Source organism: Poecilia mexicana, unplaced genomic scaffold (genome assembly GCF_051168715.1).
Source record: "Poecilia mexicana isolate PSO_F unplaced genomic scaffold, ASM5116871v1 scaffold_14, whole genome shotgun sequence".
Taxonomy (NCBI): domain Eukaryota; kingdom Metazoa; phylum Chordata; class Actinopteri; order Cyprinodontiformes; family Poeciliidae; genus Poecilia; species Poecilia mexicana.
The window spans coordinates 3,616,750-3,629,272 of record NW_028263383.1 but is presented as its reverse complement, the minus strand read 5'-3'; the positions used below and the strand labels follow the sequence as shown (position 1 = coordinate 3,629,272).

General features: G+C 41.6%; 1 protein-coding gene across 2 annotated transcripts in view; it reads left to right on the top strand.

Annotated features, from left to right (window-relative positions):
• Positions 1-11,320, top strand: part of ephb4a (eph receptor B4a) — a 53,761-nt gene extending 42,441 nt beyond the window's left edge. For both annotated transcript variants that reach the window (XM_014996524.2, XM_088012632.1), the window contains 12 exons: positions 667-1,002; positions 1,118-1,242; positions 2,089-2,254; positions 2,559-2,658; positions 5,114-5,178; positions 5,316-5,429; positions 5,801-6,048; positions 6,140-6,355; positions 6,476-6,625; positions 7,586-7,779; positions 9,849-10,007; positions 10,121-11,320. In XM_014996524.2, the coding sequence (XP_014852010.2) occupies positions 667-1,002; positions 1,118-1,242; positions 2,089-2,254; positions 2,559-2,658; positions 5,114-5,178; positions 5,316-5,429; positions 5,801-6,048; positions 6,140-6,355; positions 6,476-6,625; positions 7,586-7,779; positions 9,849-10,007; positions 10,121-10,229 (1,982 nt within the window). In that variant the 3' untranslated portion in view covers positions 10,230-11,320. The remainder of the gene's footprint in view (positions 1-666; positions 1,003-1,117; positions 1,243-2,088; positions 2,255-2,558; positions 2,659-5,113; positions 5,179-5,315; positions 5,430-5,800; positions 6,049-6,139; positions 6,356-6,475; positions 6,626-7,585; positions 7,780-9,848; positions 10,008-10,120) is intronic.
• The last annotated feature ends 1,203 nt before the right edge of the window (positions 11,321-12,523 follow it).

Below are 12,523 nucleotides of genomic sequence, written 5' to 3'. Positions count from 1 at the left end.
ACTAACTTCAGAGTCCAATCGACTGATTTAATCTCAGTATAAATGCAGCTGTTCTGGGAAGGCCTTTTAGGTTTGTTAGACAGCATCAGTAAACAGCATAAGGTCCAAAGAACCAAGCAGACAGGTCAGAGATAAAATTATGTTTAAATCAAAACGATATTTCAAGACCCTAAAATCTCACTGTTGAAATAGAAAACCCAGCAGGACATGATCATTCACCTAACCTACACTAAATGGTTGCAGCTGTAATGGCAGCAAACATTGCTTCTGCAAAGTATCGACTCAGAGGACTGAATCCAAATGCAGACCACACATTTTTATTTTTAATATTAAGATATTTCCTTCTGCTTCAATCATGCACAACTCTGAGTTTGTCTGTCACATAAAATTCCCATAACTTGAACTGAAGTCTGTGGTTGTGACATGACAAAATGTGAAAAGGTTTAAAAGGCATGAATGCTTTTGCAAGGTGATTATAAATAAGTGATCAATTATGACATTAGAAATATTGTCAAAAAGGAATAAATTGGCCTTTTTTTTCTTCTTCTCAGCGTGGTAAATATGCAGCTCCGACTTCAGAAACAGCAATTAGTCAATCCTATCTCACAATAAATAAAAAGCCAATTAGCAAAATTGCTCATTTCTATATATTTTTTGCTCCTGTAGAGCCTCCGTCGGCTCCTCGCAGCGTCATCCCCCAGATCAACGACACCACGCTCACGCTGGAGTGGAACGAGCCTCTGGACAGAGGCTACAGAGAGGACCTGAGCTACTCTGTCAGGTGCTCTGTATGCAGGTCACCCAGGGGAACCTGTCTCCCCTGCGGAGACAACGTCAGCTACCGTCCGGCTCACGAAGGCCTGCAGGGTCGCAGGGTGGAGGTGTGGGGTCTGCTGCCTCACACGACGTACACCTTCACCGTCCTGGCGCTCAACGGGGTGTCTCCGCTCAGCACCAAGGAGCCTGCTGGCGAGAGCATCAATATCACCACCAACCATGAAGGTGAGAGACAAAAGCACTGAAGTTAAAAAAGAAAAAATAGAGAGAGACAGAGAAAGAAGGGTTTAAATAGTCTGTATTTTGGTCGATATCTATAATCCTGCTGCTATCTGTGCAGTGCCATCGCTTGTGTCTGCGATTCGGAAGAGTGACTCCACAGAGAGCAGCCTGACTCTGCAGTGGTCGGTCCCAGATCAGCCGCACTACAACGTGCTGATGTATCAGCTGCGCTACTGCGAGAAGGTAAACACTGCCTTAACCGGCGAGTGGCCATTCAGGTCCAGTCATTTATTTAGTTCGCTCGTGGTTAGACTCTTCTGCAGCTCTTTTAATGAACTGAGCCCTGATCTGCTGGGTCATAAGAATAACCAGGAAGTTTTAAATTGTTAATGAAGCTTGTTGGTTTCATTAAAACCAAGCGAAGTTACTCCAAAGTTCTGTACAGACAGATTTAAAGAAAACTTGAACATTATAGAAATTAGGAATGTCTGGATATCATCATTGGAATATTCTACAAAATTCTTATCTGCTGATTTCCTGAAGCTATTTTAGAAACTGAACTAAATGGGCGAAAAGATTCCCAGCGAAGCAATGGGAGGTGTTTTCTGATTGGTTGATCCCAGTGAAAACAATGCAAACAACATGAGGCCTAAATCCAAACCCTGAGGCTCTCCCCAGCTACTAATCCTCCATCAGTGGCCCCCTGCAAACCTCAAACCCTTAGAGAAATTGAACCCCAAACCTAAACAGGTAAAGAACAATACTGCTGGATGAATGAGTTCCTGTGTGACAAAAAGGACAGAAACTGTTCAGTTCTGTCCAGTTCTGCGACCTGGACAGAACTGCAGCTGAGATCAGAACCTCAACTTGTTTAACATCCCCAGGTTAAGACTATTTTAACGTGCCATCATTGAAGAGTAAGAAAATCCAGGGTTACTTCAAGCCAGTTTCATTAAACGTATCAAGATGCCAGCAGATTACTTTTTTAGAAGTCTTCTTGGCTTGACCCCGCTATTTTTTTCTTTTTTCACATTTTACTCCATATTCATACTTTGTTCTCGTCCAGCTTACTTGGGTTTTCTTTGGCAGGAGAGGCGCAGTGAAAATCCGTGCTCATACACAGAGACGAAGAGAAACCAGGCTGTGCTGACAGACCTCCGCAGGGCCACTCAGTATGAAGTACAGGTCCGGGCGCGCACCCAGGCTGGCTACGGCAGCTTCAGTCCTGCAGTCGTCTTCCGTACCCTGCCTGATGGTAAAATGTTCTTGTTTGCTCTTGCAGAAAAAAAACAATTCCTCTCACTTCTTTTTTTTCCATTTCCACTGAGTTTAAAAAAAAAAAAAATCTATTTCTTATCAGCATTCTCAATCCCTGAACTGTGTTTGCTATGCAGTCATGGCCTGTGAGATGGTGTCCTAGTATCGCGCCTGTTATTAGCACAGATTCTTGTAATGTCCCATTTGCTACACCGGGGTAAACTCTGTGGTTTGGCTTTTGCACCCATAACTTTCTGAGTAAATGTCTCTTTTTTTCTTTCTTTTTTTCCCCCCACTTTCAGGATATGACTCTGCCTCCCAGTTCTTGGTGCCTGGCATCCTTATCGCAGTCGGGATGCTGCTGCTTGTCATTTTTGTCGTCTTAGCCGTCTTCTGCCTACGGTGAGAACAAGGGGAGAAAGGAAAAGAGGCTGAGAAGAAGACAAATTTGCATGGGGAAAAAAAACTCCCTGCTAAAACAACAGGAAATGTGAAAGAAAAGGGCTGGGGAAATCGAAAACCTAAAACAACCATGACCCCCATTTTACAGTTTGGCACCACTTTGTTCTTTTGTTTATACCTATTGTATCTTATCAACCATAGATTTGCTCTGTGCTATCCTCACTTTTTTTTCTTCTTTTTTCGACGTCTGTGAAACGGTGCAGACACAAAGCAGCGTTTGTGATTTCTTTCGCTTACGCAGCTAAAAGCTATCCTGCTCATTAGAACGTTTTCCTGAGGCTTCATTGTTTGAGTAAATAGTGTTGGATGCCATCGTGGAGGGGGAGCAAGAGAGAAAGTGCATAGATCTGGTTAAGGGATAGAGATGGCGGTAGAGGTAGAGGGCAGGGAAAGACAGGATGCAGGCGTCCCAGCCCTGTTTCCACAGGACAGGAGAACAATAGCTGTGACCTTGTGGCACATTCACACACACACATGCACACACTCAAACCAGCTACTGAGGCCCAGATCTGCCTCAAACTGAGGGTGGTGCTGTACTGCTATTTTAGGCTTTTGAAGTGGGAAAGAAAGAGAGAGAGAGAGAGGGAGACAGGAGCGGTGGAAGGCGGTGATCCAGGAGCCACAGGCTCGTTACAGTCTTGTAGGGATGAGTCCGCGCCGCCGGAATCCTAATGGAGCCGCTTGTGTCAAAGAGCGGGACCGCAGGGGTCGGCTTGGACAACAAGTCATCTTGTATTGTGCCTTTAAGGTTTCCGAGGATTGTTGAGGCCAGGCGAAGGCCTTTCAAACGGGGCCAGTTGTTGTATCAAAGAATACACAAAGTGTAATTGATGGAGGTGTTTTTTTTTTAACGCAGCACTTTTTACCTGGAGGGATGTGGTTTTATTTACACTGTTCTTGTTAAAGAGTATGTGTTTTATCACAACATAAGAAACTGTTTCATCAAGGTTTTATGTGATGGACCAAACTAAAGTGGCATGTAATTGTTAAATATAAGGAAAAAGATACAAAAAATATGTACAGATAAAATGATGTGACATGAATTTGTAATGATTAGGTCGTCCAAATCGCTCCAGAAGTTATCACAATAAACAACAATATTGTTGTTGTTTTGAGCCCATTTTCAATTAATGCAGTGGCATTATAATGCAAAAACACTTTCTCAAAGATCACTAAACTTTAAATTCTACTGAACATTTAACACTGGAACTGGGAAACATTTTAAATATCCAAAATAAATAAATAAAACAACTAATGCAATGAGTTATGCAAGTAAAACTTTTTTCCAGTTTTTGGTAGAAAGACGGAAAAGAGAAAAACACAAAATCACGCAAATGGAAATTACTGAAGTTGTTTTAATTTCTTAGTGTTTAATAGATTTATTGCTTATTGTGACAGGCCTGGTAACGATGCCCCTAAATGAAACCCAGTGCATTCTCAAAGCTCCTATTTACAACATGAAGTCCATCTTTGGGTAATTTATTTTTTTACATAAATATCAAGGTCATGAAGATGAACGAACACATCAGACAGTTCAGGCGGAAAGCTGTGGAGAAGTTTAATGCGGGCTCTTATTATAAAACAATCTCCCAAACATCAAAGTCCCACAGCAGAGCTGCAGCGATCCTCATCTCAGATAGGAGAATCTGCAGATAGTCATCTCCTATAAAAGCATACTTTTAGAAGTCTGCCAGATGTGACACGACAAACACGTTTAAAAGCGCTCAGCCGTCATGGACAACCGGTGTCCTCGTGGACCCGCTGAAATTCATGTAAATGTTTTTAGGGTGACAGTTAATGGACTGAAAAAGTGCTGCGGTCGGATGAAACCAAAATTAAACTGGCCAATCTCTAAAATATAGATGATGAGTCAACCTGTACTCAGCATCCTGAAACACGGCGATGGCAGCATCATAATGTGGGGCTTTATTTACTCTTCAAAGACGGGAAGATATCCTAATTGGTCTAATTGGTCTTGTGATATTCTGCAAAGAATAACAGGGAGAAATTTCAATCTCTAGATATGCAGAACTTGTGGATACTGACTACAAATGTATGCCACACATTTCAGATTTTTATGAAACATTTTTAAAAAATACATAATTTTTCCCATATTATTCACTTCTTTGTACACACAAAATCCCAGTAAAATGCTGGGAGTTGTAGTTGTAAGAAAACATAACAAAGGGTGAAAAGTTAAACTTTTATAAGGAGCTTTTGCTGTTAACTTTGGTGTTCTTAGCTCAATTTTTGATCCGTTAGCATCTACTGAAATAATCCTAACAACAATAGCTTCAAAAAGTCTTTAAATACTTTAAATACTTATTTATTCTTTGGGAAACTATGCTTGTGCCATAATCTTGTTACATTTATGCTGTTCTGTTTCCCGCTGCAGCCGACACAGCCGAGTGAAAGATCCCGAGCTGAGCGACAAAAACAGCCAGTACCTCATTGGCCAAGGTAAGCCGGACCTCGGCTGATTTATAACCTGTTCACGTCAGAGAAACCGTTCCTAATGATGGGCTCTTTGCTGCTCATAGTTCTTGAACATTTCTTTCCTTTCCTTTCCCACGACTCTGTTTGTCTGTCTCTCGCAGGGGTCAAGGTTTACATCGACCCCTTCACCTACGAGGACCCTAATGAGGCGGTGCGAGAGTTTGCCAAGGAAATCGATGTTTCCTTTGTCAAGATAGAGGAGGTTATCGGCGCCGGTACGCTCCACTCAGCCTTTTCCCACTGTTACTACATGTGTAAACCTAGTTACCTTTCTGTGAATTCATTTGGTTTGTGGCTTTTCTTTTGCCTGATCGTCCACTTTAAAAAGAATATTATTAGTCTTTATCTAATTTAGCCTTTAAAATTGATTCATAGGCATTGTCTGGGCTCCTTTTTTTTAAAGACCAAATTCAATATAGTTGCACCAATAAAGCAATTAACTGATAAATATGTGGCCAACATTATTGGCCCTCATTTAAGCAAAAGGACACCGCTTGCTGCGAGCGAGCTTTACATTGGCTAGATAAAGCACTGATGCTCATAATGTGGAAAACAGCCGCTCTAATGGCCGTCTACGTGTCTGCAGGCGAGTTCGGGGAGGTGTGTCGAGGACGGCTGAAAATCCCAGGGAAAAAGGAAAACTACGTGGCGATCAAGACCCTGAAAGGCGGCTACACCGAGAAGCAGAGGAGGGACTTCCTGTCCGAGGCGTCCATCATGGGGCAGTTCCAGCACCCCAACATCATCCACCTGGAGGGCATCATAACAGCCAGCTGCCCGGTGATGATCCTCACCGAGTTCATGGAGAACGGCGCGCTGGACTCCTTCCTGCGGGTCAGTGCGACAACAGGCGCCGTCACGCCGTCTCCCGGGCCGACGCGTCCACACAGCGTCACGTCTAAAGCATCTCTGTCCTCCCCCGCAGCTCAACGACAGCCAGTTCACTCCCATCCAGCTAGTGGGGATGCTGCGCGGCATCGCCTCGGGCATGAAGTACCTGGCAGAGATGAGCTACGTCCACAGAGACTTGGCTGCCCGCAACATCCTGATCAACAGCAACCTGGTGTGCAAGGTGTCCGACTTTGGCTTGTCACGCTTCCTGCAGGAGAACTCCTCCGACCCGACTTACACCAGCTCTCTGGTGAGGCGGCAGCCAGCACTGATTTACTCATTACTCACAGTTCTGTTTGCCGGGGAACGTCTCGGTGTGTGTACGTGACGATTTTTAGACTTAATTGTTTGCTTTTTTTTTTTAATGCAGGGAGGCAAGATTCCCATCCGCTGGACAGCACCTGAGGCGATAGCCTTCAGAAAGTTTACCTCTGCCTCAGACGTGTGGAGCTACGGCATCGTTATGTGGGAGGTCATGTCTTTTGGAGAGAGACCATACTGGGACATGAGTAACCAGGATGTAAGTTTCAGCAAAAAGGCGATTTGGCCTGAAAGTAAAATCTCAGATTTTTTTTTTTTTTTTTATATCGCATCCGATTTCCAATTTTAAGTGATTTTGGAGGGGCTTTTTTGCTTACTTTCTTTTCTTAAAAAGAAATTACAGAAATATTTTTCAAAAAAGGCACTTTTATTTAAATCATCCCTTCTGTGGTTGAACGATGGAGTATATGAGAATTTCTGCTTAATTACAAAAATACAGTGAAAATATTAGCAGATAAGATGCAATTTTACAAGGAGAAAAAAATGAGGGGAAAAAAACGTAGTGATCAGGATCTGATGTGTGCATGTTTGTTTTTTCTTCAAAATGTGTTTGGACAAAGTCTACTTCTAATAATTTGATGCTGATCTATTACTTCTACTAAATATTACCTCTAAATTTTATACCAAAGGATAAATTCACAAGATATTCAACATTTGTTATTGACTTTTTTTTTTTTTTTTTTTTTTTTGCAATTTTTTTGTGTTGAAGTTCTCATAAAATTACTGCTTTATTGTCCTAATATTACAACTTTATTCTTGTAATTTAAAACAGTAAAAAATTCAAAGTCCAAGTAAACGGAAGCTTGTCAAACAAGATGGCGGCCCACGGAGTGCTGACATCACTGTGAGCAGCTTCTAAACTGGTGACAAAGCCCCCCCAAATATTCAAAAAATTAAATCTTCAAAACCCCAAAATTTGATTAAGCGATAAAATCTATTTATCGCCACATGGAGCCAGTTGTAATAATCAGTTTCTGAATTAGTTTGAATTATTCACGTCACTACCTGGGTATTAAAAACTGAATTCTAGCCATCATGTTGCTAATTATATACGCCGTGTTTGCGCCCTCACTAAACTCCTTGCATCTCCGAATCGATCCAAACATCATTTAGTCGAAACACTTTGTTTGAACAGCAGCCGTTTGTCTCCCATTGTCAGGTAATCAATGCCATCGAGCAAGACTACCGGCTGCCCCCGCCGCCCGACTGCCCCTCCCACCTGCACCAGCTGATGCTGGACTGCTGGCAGAAGGACCGCTCGGCGCGTCCCCGCTTCGCAGACCTCGTCAGCGCTCTGGACAAACTCATCCGCAACCCGGCCTCGCTGAAAATAGTCGCTCAAGAGGCAGGAGGGTAAGAGTGAAAACACGGAGCTTTAGAAAATGTTGCGTTTTTCTGTTGGTCGGTGATCCAAGACATTTTTTTGTAGATGTGATGATGCGTCATTGTTTTTGTCTGTGGCTTGGTTTGGAGAAAACTACGCTGAAAGCTCTCCTTACTATTTTGGCTTCAGCTATGGTCAAGCAGCAACCTCTCCTCTGTTTGACACAAATCTGTTTGGTTTCATGCACAAAGAGGTCAAAGCGTCTTTCGTGCTGCAGTGAACCTGTAAAATTCTGCCATGACACCTAAATGAAAACAAACTAAATTTGGAAACTCAAGCACTGATGACGTTTGCATATTTTGTCGCACTTATTTTACATCGTGCAGCCCTGTGTTTTAGAACAATTCATTACAGCATTAACATTGAATTTATGCCAAGGTTCTGTTTGTCATTGCAGTTTTTCACATTGCTAAAGGAAAGCAAACATGGAAAAGGAATTATGTTGGCCTTTTCAAATGAAAAAAAAAACCTTAACTGTTCATTAAAAAATAAAGATTCCATATTACTAATCAAGCTAAGGAATTATGTTGGCCTTTCACCATAAAGCTTTAATATTTCATGAGTTGCATTGAACTACTGTACCTTGGGCATGATTCTGTGTCGTAATAGACGGCTCAAAATAAAAGCATCTGGTCATGTAACAATGCCCTTTCAAAAAAGCTCACATATGATCATCAAAATAAAAGTCTGTCCTTTTCACGGAGAAGGTTCTGAATTGCTAATGGAGCTAAGCTAGTCATGAAAAAGAGATTATGCTAGGTCTTAAAAATAGAGTTCATAGGTGACCTTTAAAATAATTGTCTTGCTCTTTCTTGGGTTAAATCATTAAACCTGCTTCAAAAATTACAGGTCTTGAAAGAGCAGCCGTTTCCTATGTTGGTTCTCTGTAATGTGACGTTATTTAGAAGCGAATGATCAAAAAGCAGTTTTGGACGGTGCTAGTTTCTTCATAGATTGCATTTTTCTCTTAAACTTTATTCTCCAGACATGTCGTAATCTTCACATCTTTCTTTCGTTTGTTTTTCTTTGGATTTTAGCTGCCGTTTCTGCTGATGTTTTTGTTTTCTACGCTGCTTAACTCTGACCTTTGAATCACTTAGGCATAAAAAACTCCTAAATTCAAAAGATGGAGTGCTGCTGTATCTACAGAAAAATGACTTGGCAAGGAATCTATTTTTAATTGAATATAGAGGCACTTTACTGTCAGACGAAAACATAGTTTCCATTTGTCTTGTTTACATTTTGTAAAATCAGTCATTTAACACAGACAGACATAAAAAAGTATTTATGCATCAACAATGTGAATCTCAACAAACCTCAAGCTAAAATGGAAAGAAATAAAATGTTACTTTTTTAATCTCTTGGATTAAACTGGTTCCTACATGCTGCTGTTGTCAGACACAACGGCTGGTCTGAAAATTAGTAACAATAAAGTCCAGAAAGAAACTTTGGAAGACATTTAGTAGATTTTTGTTGAACATTTGCTCAAAACCTTTATAAAACATAGGATGAAACTAAACTTCTCCATATGCTAAACACTCTAAATTAGCTAGTTTAAAACCATCACAGTACATACGTCTTAATGGCATCGACAGAGAGGCGGACTGATCTGTTTCTGATTGACTGTCGCGGTAACACACAGATAAAGTCAGCAGCATGTGTATTCCCTGATTGAAAGGGCTGCCAATGTCTCTTTCTGGGGTCATTTCAAAGTCCTGACAGTAGCAGGACAGCCATTACCCTCCCACTGCCCGCTCCGAGATGCCACCTCAGAGTCCTGCTGTGAACTGTCAGCCACTTACTGTGCCCATTTCCCTTCCTTCGCATTCCGCCTGTCAGCTGGTTACATACCGCTGAAGACGCTCCACCCCTGACAAATCCCATTGTTTGTAGCCGTCAGTCAGCGCGCCCCAGATTATGCCTCTCCCCATCAGCCCAACATTGCTGCAGGACGCGGGGAAGCTCCTCGCCACTGTTTTGGTGACAGTGAATGTAAGTCATTCTTTTGTTTGTCGGCTTTCTCCACCCTGCCCTGCAGGCCGTCCTACCCCCTGCTGGACCAGCGCGCACCTTTGGCTCTCTCGCCGTGTTCTTCAGTCGGCGACTGGCTGAGGGCTATCAAGATGGAGCGCTATGAGGACAGCTTCCTGCAGGCTGGCTTCAACTCAGTAGATCAGCTGGCCCAAATCACTGCACAGTTAGTTTCTTCTATTCCCAACTGACTCGTCTAATGTAGCTCTTAATTTTGTTTGGAAGTGTCTTCAGGTGCTTCAAAGGCCTTGACCATCCTGCTTTTTCTGTCTGTTTCAGGGATCTGCTGCACATGGGTGTGACTTTAGCTGGACATCAGAGGAAAATCCTCTCTAGCATTCAGACAATGACCTTGCAAAACAAGAGCACAGCAACTGTGACATTCTAGCTGCTCTACCCTTGTTCGTCCTGGACGTGAACACAGCGCACAGGTGTGTGCCGCCGTGTCCTAGAGCACTCTGGATCCTTTCCTGTGACCCACTTTGAACACAAACTGAGGAAGGCGGAAGATTGTATTCACAACCAGGGAAAAGAACAAAAAAGAAGAGGAAAAAAAAACAGCAGATAAAGATGACGAGTGAGACTTGAACCAGTCACCTGGAGTAACCAGGTGGTAAAGTCATCTAGACTTTCTCTGTCAGATTTTTAAGTTTGCAGTCAGTATTTTTACATCTAGCAAGTATAGAACCAAGTGCATCTGCCAAACCATGATGAGCGACAAACCAGTGTTTACACAGTTTCTAAAGTTTCATTCTCAAAGTGTAATTTCCTTATATTGTTGCTCCCCCAAAAGGTTTCACTTTTAACCAAAGGAGACAAAAAAACTGCTAATCTAAAAATGATCCTTTGTTTCCAGGTTGCTTTCATGATTGGGAATGAGAACGTTTTTGTTTGATTCTGGCTGTCTTTTTATTAATCCTTCTGGATCACCTTCCGTGTCAGTACTGCACATTCTAATTACAGGAATAGTTTGCTTCCATTATATTTCAGAACGACCTCGTCTTTACTCAGGTGTGATGTGTAATACAGACTTCAAGGAACGCTGTAGATGCCCGTAATCAGAAGCCTCATCTTCCTCAAGTCTGGCTCCCCCTTCGCCCACTACAAAAAAAATACAAGAGGAAAAATGAGGCACAAAAGAGACATTTCAGCACTTTTGTCATTTCAAAGTGATTTGTAATCTTGTGCGATTTGATGCGTTTATCCTGGGCTGTGTTTCTGTTGGATGTTTTCTGCTGGCAGCTCATTTTTGTTCTAATCAGCCAGAACAAGGACCAAGTGGACTCAGAGACCAGAGAACACTGTAGAATTGGATTTTCCATGTTATCTGGCCTCCAAACATGTTTTTAATCGATATTAGTGATAATGTACATTTTTAATACTCTTATTCTGTATTCTCCATCATCTTCCAGTGCCATTTATATGTCTATATGTGGTCTTAAATGACTGTTTTATAAAGCAGATATCTTTCCTGTGGGATTCAGTGTGTCTTTTTTATATATATATACCTTGAAGCTGAAACTCCTGCTTGAAAATAAGCTAGCAAGCTAACAAATAGCTGCACTACGTTTCCATGTTAAATGCTAACCAGTAGCGATGTAACCGCTAATCTCACGAGCGCTAGCTAGTTACAGTTAGCATGACTTCGCCTGATGAATTTGTAAGATACCCTAACAACTACTCTTAAATCATTTCTTTGGCAGCATTTTTGGTTTCCAGTAGGAATGATGAATGGCAACAGAGTGGCAGACAAAACATAAACAATATATAAACACTGCAAGTTGTTCAGATGCTGAACTAGGCAGAAAATGTCGCTATAGCGTCAGCTGGACATCTCGAGGTAAGTTTATCTACATCACAATCACAGCCCATCCATCAAAAGCGAAATGGTGAACGTAGTGCAGAACAATCACAGTTAAAGCGCTCTCCTAAGGTTTGACGAAAATAAAAGAAATAAATTAATTTCATGTAATTGTGACAAAAATTACTAAAAAATATAAGATGACGACTTTGCTGTGACTCTTGTTAGCTTTAGGTATCGTTACGACTGTATCGCTTTATATTTAGAAATTAATTTCACTTCACATTTAAGTATAGTGTTATTTCTGTCCTCGGTGCTGGTAAAATATTTTTAATCTTTATACCACATAGATAGTTTTTAAATGGCAAGCATAAACTCAAGAGTTTCTGTGAAGTCTAGAAAAGTATGAAATTAGATTTTAATTTTCTCCAGGACGCTTTGCCCTTCTCTGTCTCAGTTTCCTTCCTTCCTAAATACTTTCCTTCTTGGTGTCCCTTCGTTTATTATTTATTTTTCCTTGCGTCCTTCCTTGTTCCCTTTTCTTCGTACCTTGCTTCCTTCTATTTTCTTGTCTTCCTTCCTGCCTTGTATCCTTCCCTTGGTTCTTTCTTTGGTTTTGTCCTTTTTTTCCTTCTTTACTTTGGTTTTCCCAGAGACTGCGTAAACAGTTGCTAACCAGCATTTGTTCATTTTAAGCAATGCCCATATTTTATTTTCGTATCTCTTTTACTTAGCTAGCAGGCTAACTGCTAGCTTGTCACCTTCAAGTTTCCATGTGGAATTTGAACAATGTTAGCAGGAGGAATGCTAACAGCTCCATTTAATCCCCCAACCCCACCCGGCTTCCTTTAGCTGCAGCTCTTGAAGGGTTTTGCTGACCC